The 15,094-nt window shown below is 44.6% G+C and overlaps 1 protein-coding gene and 1 long non-coding RNA gene across 2 annotated transcripts in view; one reads left to right on the top strand and one right to left on the bottom strand.

The window, feature by feature from the left end:
• LOC131497279 (leucine-rich repeat-containing protein 37A2-like) overlaps nt 1-14,332 on the top strand; it is a 45,375-nt gene extending 31,043 nt beyond the window's left edge. The window contains exons 6-14 of the mRNA XM_058703472.1: nt 1,571-1,689; nt 3,717-3,994; nt 4,262-4,462; nt 6,404-7,471; nt 7,853-7,957; nt 12,154-12,203; nt 13,744-13,798; nt 13,878-14,020; nt 14,122-14,332. Of these exons, the coding sequence (XP_058559455.1) occupies nt 1,571-1,689; nt 3,717-3,994; nt 4,262-4,462; nt 6,404-7,471; nt 7,853-7,957; nt 12,154-12,203; nt 13,744-13,798; nt 13,878-14,020; nt 14,122-14,224 (2,122 nt within the window). The 3' untranslated portion in view covers nt 14,225-14,332. The remainder of the gene's footprint in view (nt 1-1,570; nt 1,690-3,716; nt 3,995-4,261; nt 4,463-6,403; nt 7,472-7,852; nt 7,958-12,153; nt 12,204-13,743; nt 13,799-13,877; nt 14,021-14,121) is intronic.
• LOC131497281 (uncharacterized) overlaps nt 2,260-15,094 on the bottom strand; it is a 26,497-nt gene continuing 13,662 nt past the window's right edge. Inside the window, exon 5 of the long non-coding RNA XR_009254863.1 lies at nt 2,260-2,922. This is a non-coding gene — a long non-coding RNA (uncharacterized LOC131497281). The remainder of the gene's footprint in view (nt 2,923-15,094) is intronic.

The following is a 15,094-nucleotide window of genomic DNA, read 5'->3' as shown; positions in this document are numbered from 1 at the left end:
ATAGTGAAGTGAAATCATAACCTATATAGTTACCAGTTCTAATGTTCTTCATTCCTTTGTGTGGATCCACATTTCCGTCTGCTATCCTTTTCCTTCTGCTTAAAAATACTTTCTTTAGGGGCACCTGGGTGGCTCAGTCAGTTAAGCATCCAACTCTTGATTTTGGCTCAGGTCATAATCTCACAGTTTGTGAGCTCAATTCCCGCATTGGGCTTTGCCTGGGATTCTCTGTCTCCTCAGTGCTCTTTCCCCCTTGCACACGCATACTGCACGTGCCCTCTCTCTCTGTCTCTCAAATAAACATTTAAAAAAATACTTCCTTTGGCATTTCTACAGTGTAAGCCTGCTAATGATGAATTCTTCCAGCTCTTGTATGTCTCAGATAGTCTTTATCTTGCTTTTATTTTTGAAAGCTTTGGGTATAGAATTCTAGCTTGATAGCTATTTGGTCCCCCTCTCCTTTTCACTGCCTGAAAGATGTTGCCCCACCGAGTTCTGGCTTACATTATTGCCAACAAGAAATATGTTGTCATTGTTATATCTTCGTTGCTCTGTGTGTCATGTGTGGTTTTGTTCCTTTGGCTGCTTTTAAGATTTGCTCTTTATCGCTGGCTTTGACCAGTTTGATTATCATGTGCCGTGGTGTAGTTTTATCCGTGTTGAATGGATTAAACTAAACATGTAGTTTAATCCATGTTGTGCTCAGAGTTCATTGACCTTCCTGGATTTGTGAGTTTATAGGGTTTACTTATTTGGAAATGTGGGGGCTATTAGTTTTTCAAATTTTTTTTATATCTCCTCTCCTTCGTGGACTCTAAGTATACATATATTAGGCCACTTGAAGTTGTTGCACAATTCATTGAGTTAAGTAGAGGCATGGGGTTTTTTCCATATATGAAATACTGTTATAATAACTTTTTTAAATGTCCTTGTCTGCTAATTGTAGCATTTGTGTAGATTATGGATTAGTTTTTGATTGATTGCTTTTTTAAAAAAAAAAAATTTAACATTTATTTATTTTTAAGACACAGAGAGTGATCAGGGAAGGGGTAGAGAGAGAGGAAGACAAATCTGAAGCAGGTTCCAGGCTCCGAGCTCTCAGCACAGAGCCTGATGTGGGGCTCAAACCCATGAACCACGAGATTATGACCTGAGCCAAAGTTGATTGCTTTTTATCCTCAGTATGGGCCATATTTCAGATTTATTCAAACTCTTAGAAGTCTACCCTCTTTCTGTGTGCTCTCAACCCAAAGTGAGACTTTTGGCTTGGAAGGAGTTACCTGTGTATTAAACTACTGATCAGTGTCACCCAGTTCTAATCTCTATCTCATTCTAAGGGTACCATACCCCATGTCATCCTTACCTTTCTGTTGGGCACCTCTGTCCTTCTATCTGTGTATTTATAATATTCAAGAGCAGCAGTTGGCCAACTGGTCCCTACCCAACCATCCAGGCCATGTGCCTCAAGAATTCCTTTTTGCACAGCCCTGTGATGACTTTGGCCCGCCTCTTCTACCTACTCAAGTAACTCCTTTACCACTAATTTAATTGTCTGTGTTTCCATTTGTAGGATTTTACCTAGCCGTATGGCCTGCTGTCTCTGCCAATTTAAAAATACTGTTGAGGTTGTCTGTAAGACAGTCAAGCTACATTGTGACAGTGCATGTCTGACAAATGGCACACGTTGTGGTAAGTCCTAATTGCCTGATGATAAATTTGTAAATTTTTATTTTATTTGTGGTTTAACTTTTATTTTTAATCAACAATGATAATTTTGTTTAATGTTTATTCATTTTTGAGAGAGAGAGCATTCACGTGTGTGAGCTGGGAGGGGGCAGAGAGTGAGTGAGGGGGACAGAGAATCCGAAGCAGGCTCTACACTGACAGCAGCAAGCCCCATGCGGGGCTGAACTGTGATATCATGACCTGAGCCAAAGTCGGATGCTTAACTGACTGGGCCACCCAGGCACCCTAACAATGGTAAATTTTTAAACTAATGATGTCATTGCCTTATTTTTACTCATTCAGAGTTCAGATCCCTGAATTTCTAAGAACTATTCCTTTGTTAAAAGTCAGATTCTCAGTTACATTATTAAGTCAACTACCCCAAAATGAAAACCTGTTCACATAGTGCATCACAGTTTATAAGCTGATTTTACGTGCGTTAGGTCTCAGGTGCCCTTTGTCTTATAGGACAGGTGGAGATACCTTTTTGTTTATTTTGTTGTTTTTATAAGTGTGTAAGAGTACAAGTGATGCTGATTTCTGAAAAAGTTTTATTTGGAGCCTCTGTGTTTCTGTTCCCTAACCAGAAGCTGCTACCCAACCGTTCTAACGGGTGAGAGGGCTCTTCTATTCTTGGGCTGTCCAACTCTTGTTCTGAATCTTAAGCTTTTCTATCCAAAACACAGGTGCTTTTAGGTATTTTTCTGTTCTTAGGTTTTATTGGCACTAACTTGGTGACTTCCAAAATGTGCTTTTGCACCTGGATAGCTTGAATATGGGTCCCTGTCAATGGTCTAGGGCACAGCATAAATTACACTTTGCTACTTCTATAAGTAGTGTTGCTTATTTTCCAAAACAATGTTTTACCAATTATCTTACTCCCTTCTCCCTTAGAGGTGGGCAGAATAGGCATTTTTTTTTTTATCTCCTTTGACAGGCGAGGAAAAATGAGATCAGAGGTGCCTTAGCCTAGCACTCGAGTCTCCTCTCCCGTTTTGGGCGCTCTGCCAGCCCGCTGCTCCTCCTCTCTCGTGACCTTTATAACCTCCTCCTCCGACTCTCACCAGCACCACTAAAAATACTTTTAATTCTTCTGGAAAAACCCAGCTGCACAGTGCTGTTCAGTGTACACAAGCTGTACGCTTGACCTTCATGTAGTTGGAAGCTCTGGATGGTTCTCTCAGTAAAGCTAGCAATCTGGAAATGAAAGGAAATGAAGGCAAAGTAGGCATTTGACCAAAGTTTCTTTATCCCTTCTGCATTTTAAAACCTCAAGTATCATTCCGTTGATTTTTTTGAACGCCCCACAGTGGCATCTCTCTCATACCTGGAAAATCTCTTAACCTATACCCCAGATCTCTGCCCAAATTTAAGCAAAGAACCAGGGTGGACTTAGCGGGTCTTGTTTTTAGTTTTTTCTGTCTAGAGCTTATGTTACGGGAGGTGCGATATATGGGAGCAGGGACCAAGCGAAGGAATTGGTGGGTGGGCGGAGAGGGCATCCACCAGATGAGGACCTGCTGGTGACGGGTGTTGTCCCGTGCATATGTGATGGTAGCAAGAACTCAAGGCCACTGAAGACGTAGAAGGAGGAAGACTCGCGCTCCCTCTGCCCCCGAAGCAGGACAGGGTGGGGTATGTGAATGCCAGGAGTCGCACTAGAGCTGCACACAGTTTAGCCGAGTATCTTCCGGCCTTGGCTTTTCTTGAGGCCTGGGCAATCGGCCCTTAGGGACCAATGGAATAACTCTAAATATAGTTATTCACACTGTGGAATGTTCTGAGGAAATAGCTACTTTTTCAAAACACATCTTTTTGTCCTTTTGTTGTTGCCAATCGTAGGTCCAAGTTTGAGTTCGTCTCCTCTCTAAATGGCGCTCAAGTATTTGCTGATTCTTAATTTGCTTGACTGGGACGTATGACTGCATTGACAAAGAGCTGTGCTGTCAGTCTTTCATTATCAAAACTCATCTCTTCTTCTTCTTCGACAGATCAGGAAGTATACCCAAGGAATGCAGAAGGATCATTCATGAAGGTATTGACAGCTCGAAAGAAGAGCGCCAGCACGGAGCTGACTATTGAGCCAGAGAAGGCATCCTCAGACATAGATCGTGTCAGTTTGTCAGCCTTTATGAATGAACAGCTAGACTTCAATGACGAAAGTGATGTCATTAGTGCACTGAATTACATATTGCCTTATTTCTCGGAGGGCAATCTAGAAGACGTAGAATCGACGCTGTTACCGTTGATTAAACTTCTGTTTTCAAATGTGCAAGAGGGAGACAAGCCCGTGGGTCACTCGATGAACGACACAGGGGACCCTTCTCTTAAACCTGGATCCAACAATTCAACTTACAAGAATAAACTGAGAAAACTCGACTTTCTGGAAAATTTGTTAGATGCAGAAATTCAGGAAAAAATTGATGAAATGAAAAAGAAAGAAAAAATGGCCATGCTTATACATTCCAGCCTTTTAGGTCCCAAGTTTAAACGTCAAATCTTTCCAAAGAAATTGGAAACTGCCCAACCGCAGGAGAAGAGCCTAGACGAGGTTGAGAGTGTGGGGGAAAAGTCCCTGAGAGTGAACAAGGTCATCAAGGGCCCAAAGGGCATACGGAAAAGGCACTTAAAAGAACTGAGACATCAGAACATCCAGAGTAAACAGAACGCCCAGCCATCTGTGGAGAACATGGCCAAGGAAAGAAGGCTCAGGACACCATCCCCAGGAGAGCTTCCCGTGGCACACAGGCCCAGCAAATCAGTGGGAAGCTCCTTCAATCCAGAGCCTTCGTTCATGGATGAGCACAAGGCAGCGGTCTCTTCTCTCATGAAGCAATACTTTTTGGACAGGCCTTCTGCCACCCCCGCTCCCAAGGAAAGAAGGCTCAGGACACCATCCCCAGGGGAGCTTCCCGTGGCGCACAGGCCCAGCAAATCAGTGGGAAGCTCCTTCAATCCAGAGCCTTCGTTCATGGATGAGCACAAGGCAGCGGTCTCTTCTCTGATGAAGCAATACTTTTTGGACAGGCCTTCTGCCACCCCCGCTCCCAAGGAAAGAAGGCTCAGGACACCATCCCCAGGGGAGCTTCCCGTGGCGCACAGGCCCAGCAAATCAGTGGGAAGCTCCTTCAATCCAGAGCCTTCGTTCATGGATGAGCACAAGGCAGCGGTCTCTTCTCTGATGAAGCAATACTTTTTGGACAGGCCTTCTGCCACCCCCGCTCCCAAGGAAAGAAGGCTCAGGACACCATCCCCAGGGGAGCTTCCCGTGGCGCACAGGCCCAGCAAATCAGTGGGAAGCTCCTTCAATCCAGAGCCTTCGTTCATGGATGAGCACAAGGCAGCGGTCTCTTCTCTCATGAAGCAATACTTTTTGGACAGGCCTTCTGCCACCCCCGCTCCCAAGGAAAGAAGGCTCAGGACACCATCCCCAGGGGAGCTTCCCGTGGCGCACAGGCCCAGCAAATCAGTGGGAAGCTCCTTCAATCCAGAGCCTTCGTTCATGGATGAGCACAAGGCAGCGGTCTCTTCTCTGATGAAGCAATTCTTTTTGGACAGGCCTTCTGCCACCCCCGCTCCCAAGGAAAGAAGGCTCAGGACACCATCCCCAGGGGAGCTTCCCGTGGCGCACAGGCCCAGCAAATCAGTGGGAAGCTCCTTCAATCCAGAGCCTTCGTTCATGGATGAGCACAAGGCAGCGGTCTCTTCTCTCATGAAGCAATACTTTTTGGACAGGCCTTCTGCCACCCCCGCTCCCAAGGAAAGAAGGCTCAGGACACCATCCCCAGGGGAGCTTCCCGTGGCGCACAGGCCCAGCAAATCAGTGGGAAGCTCCTTCAATCCAGAGCCTTCGTTCATGGATGAGCACAAGGCAGCGGTCTCTTCTCTGATGAAGCAATACTTTTTGGACAGGCCTTCTGCCACCCCCGCTCCCAAGGAAAGAAGGCTCAGGACACCATCCCCAGGGGAGCTTCCCGTGGCGCACAGGCCCAGCAAATCAGTGGGAAGCTCCTTCAATCCAGAGCCTTCGTTCATGGATGAGCACAAGGCAGCGGTCTCTTCTCTCATGAAGCAATACTTTTTGGACAGGCCTTCTGCCACCCCCGCTCCCAAGGAAAGAAGGCTCAGGACACCATCCCCAGGGGAGCTTCCCGTGGCGCACAGGCCCAGCAAATCAGTGGGAAGCTCCTTCAATCCAGAGCCTTCGTTCATGGATGAGCACAAGGCAGCGGTCTCTTCTCTGATGAAGCAATACTTTTTGGACAGGCCTTCTGCCACCCCCGCTCCCAAGGAAAGAAGGCTCAGGACACCATCCCCAGGGGAGCTTCCCGTGGCGCACAGGCCCAGCAAATCAGTGGGAAGCTCCTTCAATCCAGAGCCTTCGTTCATGGATGAGCACAAGGCAGCGGTCTCTTCTCTGATGAAGCAATTCTTTTTGGACAGGCCTTCTGCCACCCCCGCTCCCAAGGAAAGAAGGCTCAGGACACCATCCCCAGGGGAGCTTCCCGTGGCGCACAGGCCCAGCAAATCAGTGGGAAGCTCCTTCAATCCAGAGCCTTCGTTCATGGATGAGCACAAGGCAGCGGTCTCTTCTCTGATGAAGCAATACTTTTTGGACAGGCCTTCTGCCACCCCCGCTCCCAAGGAAAGAAGGCTCAGGACACCATCCCCAGGGGAGCTTCCCGTGGCGCACAGGCCCAGCAAATCAGTGGGAAGCTCCTTCAATCCAGAGCCTTCGTTCATGGATGAGCACAAGGCAGCGGTCTCTTCTCTCCTGAAGCAATACTCTTTGGGCAGGCCTTCTGCCCCCCCCGCTCCAAAATCCCCACCTGACATGAAAAAAGAATCAAAAGACTTAACGTACACCATTTTTGTTCTAGAAGATGCAAATGCTAGAGTTAGAAATATGAAGGCTTTCGGACCAGCCTCACACCCCAGAAAGACACACCGCTTTCATAAAAGTCGCTCCCGTGTGGTCCACAGAACACCCAAGGCCAAACCGAATCGAAAGTCCAGAAAGGAAAGTTCACTCAGTAATAGACAGCTGCTTGCAAAGAGGCCTCCATCCTCTGCAGTCAGGAGCCTCATAAATTCCCCTTCACGAGAGGATTTTTCATCTCCGGGAGAACTGAGTCCTCAGAAAAATCCTTTTCCAGAATTATTTGCTCCTTCAGGAAGTTACAGAGAAAACGCTACTGTAGAGAACACTACTGCCCAAAATGTTTCTGAAGAAAATATTTCTACAGGAAACACTACTGTGCCAGAACAAACCCTCCCTGAATTCACAGACCGTAAGAATCTTTGCGCTGCTAATTCTACTGTTACTGCAGACAACTCTATGCCGACCGTTAAACAAACCAATGGTACACAACAGGAATACCACAATGCGGGCACTGGCTTGCCCCCAAAAGCCACAGGCTTCACTGTGTCAAAGCTCTCGTCCTCAGGTGATCTGTTTGAAATTCAGTTAAACCAGCAGCTACAGTCCCTCATCCCCAGCAATGACGTGAGAAGGCTCATTTCTCATGTTATCCGGACTTTGAAAATGGACTGCTCTGAGACCCAGGTGCAGCTGGCCTGTGCCAAGCTCGTCTCCAGAACAGGCCTCCTGATGAAGCTTCTCAGCGAGCAGCAAGAAGTAAAGGTGTCCAAGGCAGAGTGGGATATGGACCAATGGAAAAATGAGAATTATATCAATGAGAGCACAGAAGTCCAGAGTGAACAGAGAGGGCAGGAGTCAAGGGAGGTGAGGATAAATCCCAAAATGTGGGGTCTTGACATTTAGGTGGTTTAGGACATGGACCCAAGCACAAGGACCAGGGGCTCCTAGTCCGGGTCTTGTCTTGGCCACATAATTTTGGCTAAGGCAGCGATCTGCCACTTTGCTCATTTAGGAAACAGTGCCGCTGTTCCCAGAGTAGACAAAAAGAGGACCTAACATACAAGATACATCAAGTCTTGAAGAAAATGCTAATGATTAAGATTACATATCACATTAGATTTGGTATATTCCTTAAGAACCTATAAGCGATTCATCGGAAAGAATGGGGTTTTAGAGTCGTTAAAGAATAGTTAACTTTCATCCTATCTCTGTTTTCTAAAAAAATTGTTCTTTCCCTTTTTTTAGCTCACAAAAGAAGTTCCAGGCTATGGCTATAACAACAAACTCATCTTGGCAATATCTGTGACTGTAGTAGTGATGGTTTTGATCATGGTTTTCTGTCTCATTGAGGTAAGGACAACAATTAATTCAGATTCCCAGACTATATTCCTTCTTTATAATAGATTCAGAACCCACAAACTGAAAATCAAAGCCACTTTCCCACCTATCACGACTTGATATCCCTCTTCAGTCTGGAGGACTGAGATATGCTTTGTCCTTTTATTGCAAAGTATATTCCAGGGATTTTAAAAGGAACCCCACTGCCGGGAGACATCTGTGGATTGTAACCAAGATAACAAGCCATTAGCTTGTTCTGAGACATTAGGTCTAAGAAGGCCACAGTTGACATGATAGTAAAATTTCTTCAACTCAAAAAAATTATGTCGATTCGATGCACTCACCAGTCATCCTCCTACTACCACTGATTTCTTTCCTCGTTGGCTAAAATGATGAGAGAGAAATAGTCTTCACCTTCATGGAGCTATCAGTCATCTTGGAAGAAAGGGCATGGCTTAGAGATAAAAGTGTCATCTTGTTGATTAATTAGATGTACCTACAGCTCTCTCCTCCACTACGCAAGGCATTGTGTAAACAGGTTCAGTTAAAACCCGGCAGCTAAAATCCTGCATCAGGCTACTCAAAGCGTGTCATAATTACAGTTGCCTATTCCTGGAGCTTGCCTGTTTACCTTTTATTCAATTATGTATGAATTGAATATATATTCAATATATTTATTCAAATATACATATGCTTATTATATATCTATATATCTATGTCTATATCTATATCTATATCTATATCTATATCTATATCTATATCTATATATTGCCATCTGTCATGGCAACCCTCCATTTCAGCCAAAGCAGCCCCTCACCATCCCCTAGTCAGACCATGCCCATTCCTACTTTTGTTGGTGACTTTGCCCACTTGAAATTCCTTTATTTCACTCTGCTGGTGGAAGTCCCGTGAGCCTTCAAAAGCCAACTCGAGTTCATCTTTCTTCACAAAGCCTTCCCCGAATACTGTAATACTCCTGGACCTAGTCCTTCTGTGAGATTGTCACCATTTCTTAGGGTCTGCAGTGACGCATTCCCCTCCCCTGATCACAAAAATATGCTAAACAGTTTGTTAAAAGGCAGCTCCTCAAGAGAGAAATATCAAGGTCATGGATCAGAGCAGAGATATGTAAGGCTTCCTGGTCTATCAGACTTGAGTAAAACCTGACTGGATGTATTAACTGCTAAGGAGAAACATGTCTGTCTTCTGGAGGGTTGGTCAGTAGTAAAAGCATAGAAATGGTGAGGAAGAGACCAACATGGGCAGTGCCCACCTAGCCTTGCCTAAGAGTAGAGATGGCACCTCAGGCAGCAGATGAGAGTCAGGCCCACCAGCCGGGCTGTGCCCGCGGGGCAGATGGATGGATCTAGCTACCTCCGTCCTTTCCATGAAACACTGGATTCAGCTAATTACTTTTCTTCCACTTCTCTTCTCACCAAATAGCCTTCTGGTTATACTTCAGTGTGCCACAGAGGCCTGTCTCCACAGGAGGTAATGCCCAATCATGTGGACACAGATGCCCTATCTGTGGAATGGATGTTTTCCTTATTGTCAAGTCATGACCTGACATTCTGATTTTGATCAGTCCTGTGACATTGGTAAGGTGATATTGCCTCCATGCAGAAAGAAGTGCGTTCTCTCTTGATGAGATCAGAGTCTGATTTCTCAGCCTAAGAGCCTAGGAACTAGCGTGGGGTCAACTTACCATGACCTCTGGGAAGAGAAATCATTGGCCATTGTCCAGTCAGTACTCTGCATCTTGAGGTGGCCTGCAGCCTTTTGCTTTTGGGAAGTTCTATAAACTCCTATTGCTGTTTTAAATTCCTATGTGGTTTAACCTTGTGTTTATATTTTTTTATGTGGTTTCATTATTTCCTCTCCCTACTTAGATGATACACTTTTTGAGGTCAGAGACCATGCAGTTTTTTTCCTGTAGTGGACAATAATGATGTTCAAAGGAAGAGATGAGGCATTGTGTCAATTTCACAATGAGGAATAATGCAACCTAATATTTATGTGAAGTAGCCTACAGAGTCCAGCAATAGACAGATCCGTGGATGACTAGGACTTTTGAAATGTTACCTTTTAGAGGCGCCTGGGTGGCTCAGTTGGTTAAGCGTCCTACTTTGGCTCAGGTCATAATTTCATGGTTCAGGAGTTCGAGCCCTGTGTTGGGCTCTGTGCTGACAGCTCAGAACCTGGAGCCTGCTCTGGATTCTGTGTGTGTGTGTGTGTGTGTGTCTCTCTCTCTTTGCCCCTCTCTCACTCTTTCTCTCTCTCTCTGTCGCTCTCAAAAATAAATAAACATTGAAATGTTACCTTTTAGTATTCAAATCAGTGGAAGAAAATAAATAAATGGTAATAGAACAACTGCTTAATTATTTGGGAGGAAAATAACAACAGATCCCTATTTCTCACCTTAAAAAAACATATTTCAGTACATGTAAAAAAAGAGAAACAAGAACCCCTCAAAGTACTAGAAGAAAATAGAATCAATACTTTTATAATCTTGTGGTGAGAAAAAGCTTTGTGACCTGATACCACATGCAGAAACATTTGATAGATTTGATCGTCTTGTCTGATTTCTGCTTGGAATAAACCAGACATCTGATTTAATCCCCACAGTCCTGTGAGGATGATATCACCATCCTTCTTTCCTACATAGAAGGGGATCAGCTTAAGGCCCCTGTGGCAAAACCCAAAGCAGAACCCAGCTGTGCCTGCAGTCAGCCTGTGCTCCTATCCCACTGTTCCGTCTCCTTCACGATAAAAACACTGACAAATATTTGAAACATTGAAATTCAGTGAAAGCCCTTGAAAGGATTAATATATTTCATATGAAGAGAGTTTTATAAATCAACAGGAAGAGGACAAACAATCCAGGGGATCAAGGGGGCAAGGACTACGATGAACAGGAGGTGTGGACAGTCCGTCACCATATCTGCCTCATGGCTTATGGGACATGGGTCTTGTTAACAAGGCCTTTTCGCCTCATGGTATAAAAATAGTCTCTGATATTTTCTTCTGTACTCTTATAATATTTGTTGTGATTTATTTATTTTTAATCCGTATGGAATCTGTCTGGTGTTTTGGTACGGTCAAGGTAGGGGATCTAACTTTTTTCCCTTGCATAAAGATCCAGTTACTTTAAAATCTTTTATTGAATGGTTCATTCTTTCTTCATGGGTCTAAAATACTATTTTTATCTGGACTCTATTCTATCAACCTGGTTTTCTTTTCCTGTATCAGTATCACGCTACATACTTAACTGCAGTTGCTCTGTAAGAACGTATTTTAATGTCTGCTCCGTGATCTTCTTTTTCATCCATTTTGTAGCTATGCTTGCACATTTTCTCTACCAAATGTCAGCTGGCCAGTTTTTGTTTAAAAAACTGTCTTGGGATTTGAATGGGATTGCCTCGAATTTGTAGGTTAATTTGAAGGGAACTGACATCTTTACACTATTCTAGGAAAATAGTGTCTCACATCACGTATTCGTTTCTTCTTAATGTCCTTCAGAAGAGCTTTAGTGTTTTCATCGCATAGGTCTTACCCACTCTTTGCTAAGTTTATTCCTAGGTACTTTATGCCTTTTTATTGATAATTGTAAATGGGATAATTCTTCCGTTTTTTGATTAATTATTTATGGAACATAGGAAAGTCATTGAGGTTTACATGTTGATCTCTTGATTTTATATATATCTAGCCATCTTGCTGAATTCTCATATTTCTTCCAATAAAATTTTAATTGATTCTCTTGGGCCTTTTAGTTTGTCTGTAATTTCGTATGCAAATACGTCTTAGTTCTTCCTTTCCACGACTCCATTTTTTTTTTCCCCAGTGCATCAGTTAGGACCTCCTCAACACCAATGAATAGCAGCAGTGATAACAGACATCCTACTCTTGTCCTTGACTTTAAAACAGTGCTGCTGTTTAGGTTTCTGGTAGACACTTTTCTTTTCCTCCTCCCAAGAATTTTTATTAGGAATTATCTGTTGAATGTTACCTGAGGCAGTCAGTAAAATGTATTACCAGCTGCACACGAGTTAGGTGTTATTGAAGAGTCAAAGGACTATTAAACAAATTCCTGTCCTAGGAAAAGTTATCTCACTGGGTAGATAAGACCTAAAATGCAAAGGAATGAATAAAGATTTGGAGGGAATGGTTATTGTGATGGGTAACTGTGATCATGCTTTCTTCCAAAACAGATTTATTCTCATAGAACAGCAGCCAAGGAAGGTAAAGAAGGAGGCTCAAGGTAAATATTAGTCTGGCAATCGTTAAAGTAGAATTTTAGAACTAGATTTTCAAACTCATCTATTTCAATCCCCTTGTTTTACAGCCAGGAAATCACCAAAGGCAGAAAGAATACATATTTGGCCTAATGCTTTGCCTGGATCCAGCAAAGTTAGCTGCCCAGCCAAACCCGAGTTAGAATGGGACTGGCACAGAGCACCTGCTCACTAGACCTTGAAAGAAAGATCGTGGGGGGACGGGGGTGGAAATGTTCAGACCCGTTCCCGCTGGCGGTGGGCATCAGGCCTGGCCACAGACCTTCTCAGAGGCTCTGGAGAAGGGATAGGGAGGGCCAAAAGTCGTGGGGTGAAGGGGCTAGTCTTCAAGCATGATGGAAGGCAGAATACATGAGTCCCTCCCGTAAAGTGGGGGGAAAACTTCCTTCTTCCTCCTTCTGGTTTTCGAGGCCCCGCTCTCCATTCCCTTTATCCAGACCCAATAGAATTTGAACTGGGAGAGACCTTAGATAATCATTTATCTCTTCCTTTTATAATAATGAGATGGAGAAGGAGAAAAGGAAGATGTCTTGCCGGACGGTTGTATCACTAGTACCACTAGAACCAGAAAGAAGATGGTTCCTTTCCAGTTGGGCATGTCTCTGACTACACTGTTCTTGGGCTGTGAACTGCATTTCATGTCACAACTCAGTGCACACATACCGTATAGACATAAGTACCTTCTAAAACAAACTTACCATACACTCTGGTTCTTTCTGTTCTGTTTTTTTTAAGTTTATTATTTATTTGGGGGGGAGGGTGGAGCAGAGAGAGAGAGAGAGAGAGAGAGAGAGAGAATCCCAAGCAGGTTCTACACTATCAGCACAGAGCCAGACACAGGGCTCAATGTCACAATCTGTGAGATCATCACTTGAGGCAAAATCAAGACTTGGGCTGCTCACCTGACTGAGCCACCCAGGTACCCCCTTTTCCGTTTGTATTCAAAAAGAGTATTTTGTGTTTTAGCGCTAGCCGTGTGTTTTCAGGTGATTTCACGACTCACTCACTCATCTGCCTGCAGTGTGAAAGTCAGTGAGCTAGATAACTGCTGGTTGGACTCAGGCATTCACTCGGTGCGATTCATCTTGTAAGGTAAAGCAGCTAGGAAAATAGAAACACCTCCCCACCCGCCAGCAAATGATGCCTGTGAGGCTAAGCCTGGCGGGGACTGATGTAAAATGCTTCTGGAGAGAGTTAGGTGCTTCTGCCGTGTGGTCACCCAGTTTGTTGACTGCACAAGGGCACTTGGCCAAGGGCCAGAAGGTGAGCAGGGTGAAAATCCTGCCTATACTTCATGTCAAGTTACATACAAAGGTCTCCCAGGGACACTGTGGGGCCATTATGGACAGACACAGGAAAATTCTGAAAGCCCAGCATGTATGGAATTATTTCTGAGATCCCAGGTCTGTGTTGATTTTGCTTGCTAATAAGACTGGAGAAATACATTGTGAGAGGCACGGAAAATGGTACGAATCACTAATTGTCTGTGTGTGTGTTTCCTTCAAGGGGCTTCTTTGGATCTCTGGTGCGTAAGAGATGCTCAGAGGAAAGTGACAATCAGGTAAATCTGAGGAGGATAAAGTACCGTGGCTGGAGAAGGCAGGGGAAACAGACCTAACGTTGTCCTTTCTGTTTTCTAGGAGGGCTTTTTCTGGAGAAGGCAGCCACTTTGGCTTAGGGACATGTACAGACCTCTCAATGCCACACGCAAGAAAAACATGGCACAGAAGCTACACGACAAGGATTCTTCTGATGAAGATGAGATTTTCAACATGGAACTAGGGTACGTGATTGGGGAAGATTTTCTCTAAAATGAGGAAATTATGAAGAGTTGAATTGTTCCTTTCGAGAGTCAAAGCCTTGGCATTCTTCTCCTTTTCCCAGGGAGGCTGGCAAAGCCACAGCAGAGAAGACTCGGACCACAGATTCCACTACTGAAGAGCTGGGTGACGAGAGTGAGACAGCATGTGAGATTGTCACAGAGTGAACGCCGTCCTGCCTCAGGCCACCTACAAAGTTTACTTTCCGATACTGGCTTCTCAGCATTGCTTATAAAATACTTGTTTTTCTCATATTAAAATGTATAAATCCATAACCAATTCTAGCCACGTGGTAAGGAATTAAAACGTAAACAGTTAAATATTTATCTACAGACAACAGGGGCCACAGGCGAGAGAAGCAGGACTGAAGCCAGAGTCCCTCGTGGTAGCCAGTATTTCCACAAGACACAGTATGGGCAAAGTAGGGTGAATGGGGCGTCTTTCCATCATTTCCCTGATACGGTCAGTCTCTGGAAACTGGAAAACGTATCTTCAAGGGGCTTAGACTATTAAGTTAATTAACAGCTTATTCTGGTGCTCTCTCCCCTGGCTCACCAAATACCAGTTATTCACAACGCGCTTGACCCCCTGCCCATAGAGGATCATCTCTCTCTGGCCCCTCTGTAAGGTCTTTGGGGTTGCCAGACTATTTGGATCGCTGAGCCGACCTCCACTGTAGGGCTGAGGCCTGTCTTTCTTCCAAGAGCTCAAACTCAGACACAAAATGTGTAGTTGGAAGTAGGATGTTCCTCAACCTTACAAGCTAGTAGATAATTCCCATTGGGCTTCTTTGTTTGTTTTCTTTAAAAAAAAAAAAAAAAAAGTCCCCACCCTCAGAGAGCTAGCAGGGAGATGCTGGAGGGTTAGAGTAAAGAATGTGTGAGAGCAGTAATTACCCAGGACTGCCCTGCTCAGGCCTTTATTTCAGAAAACTTATTGGTGGGGGCACTTACTGTTCACCTGTACCCCACTAGCCTCTGCTGACCCCACCGAGGGTCGGATGCGTGCGGCTGGGCTCTCTCCAGTTCAGCCCAGCA

This window comes from Neofelis nebulosa, chromosome 16, assembly GCF_028018385.1.
Source record: "Neofelis nebulosa isolate mNeoNeb1 chromosome 16, mNeoNeb1.pri, whole genome shotgun sequence".
Taxonomy (NCBI): Eukaryota; Metazoa; Chordata; class Mammalia; order Carnivora; family Felidae; genus Neofelis; species Neofelis nebulosa.
Note: the sequence above shows the minus strand (reverse complement) of the source record. Positions and strands in the feature narration are given on the sequence as shown.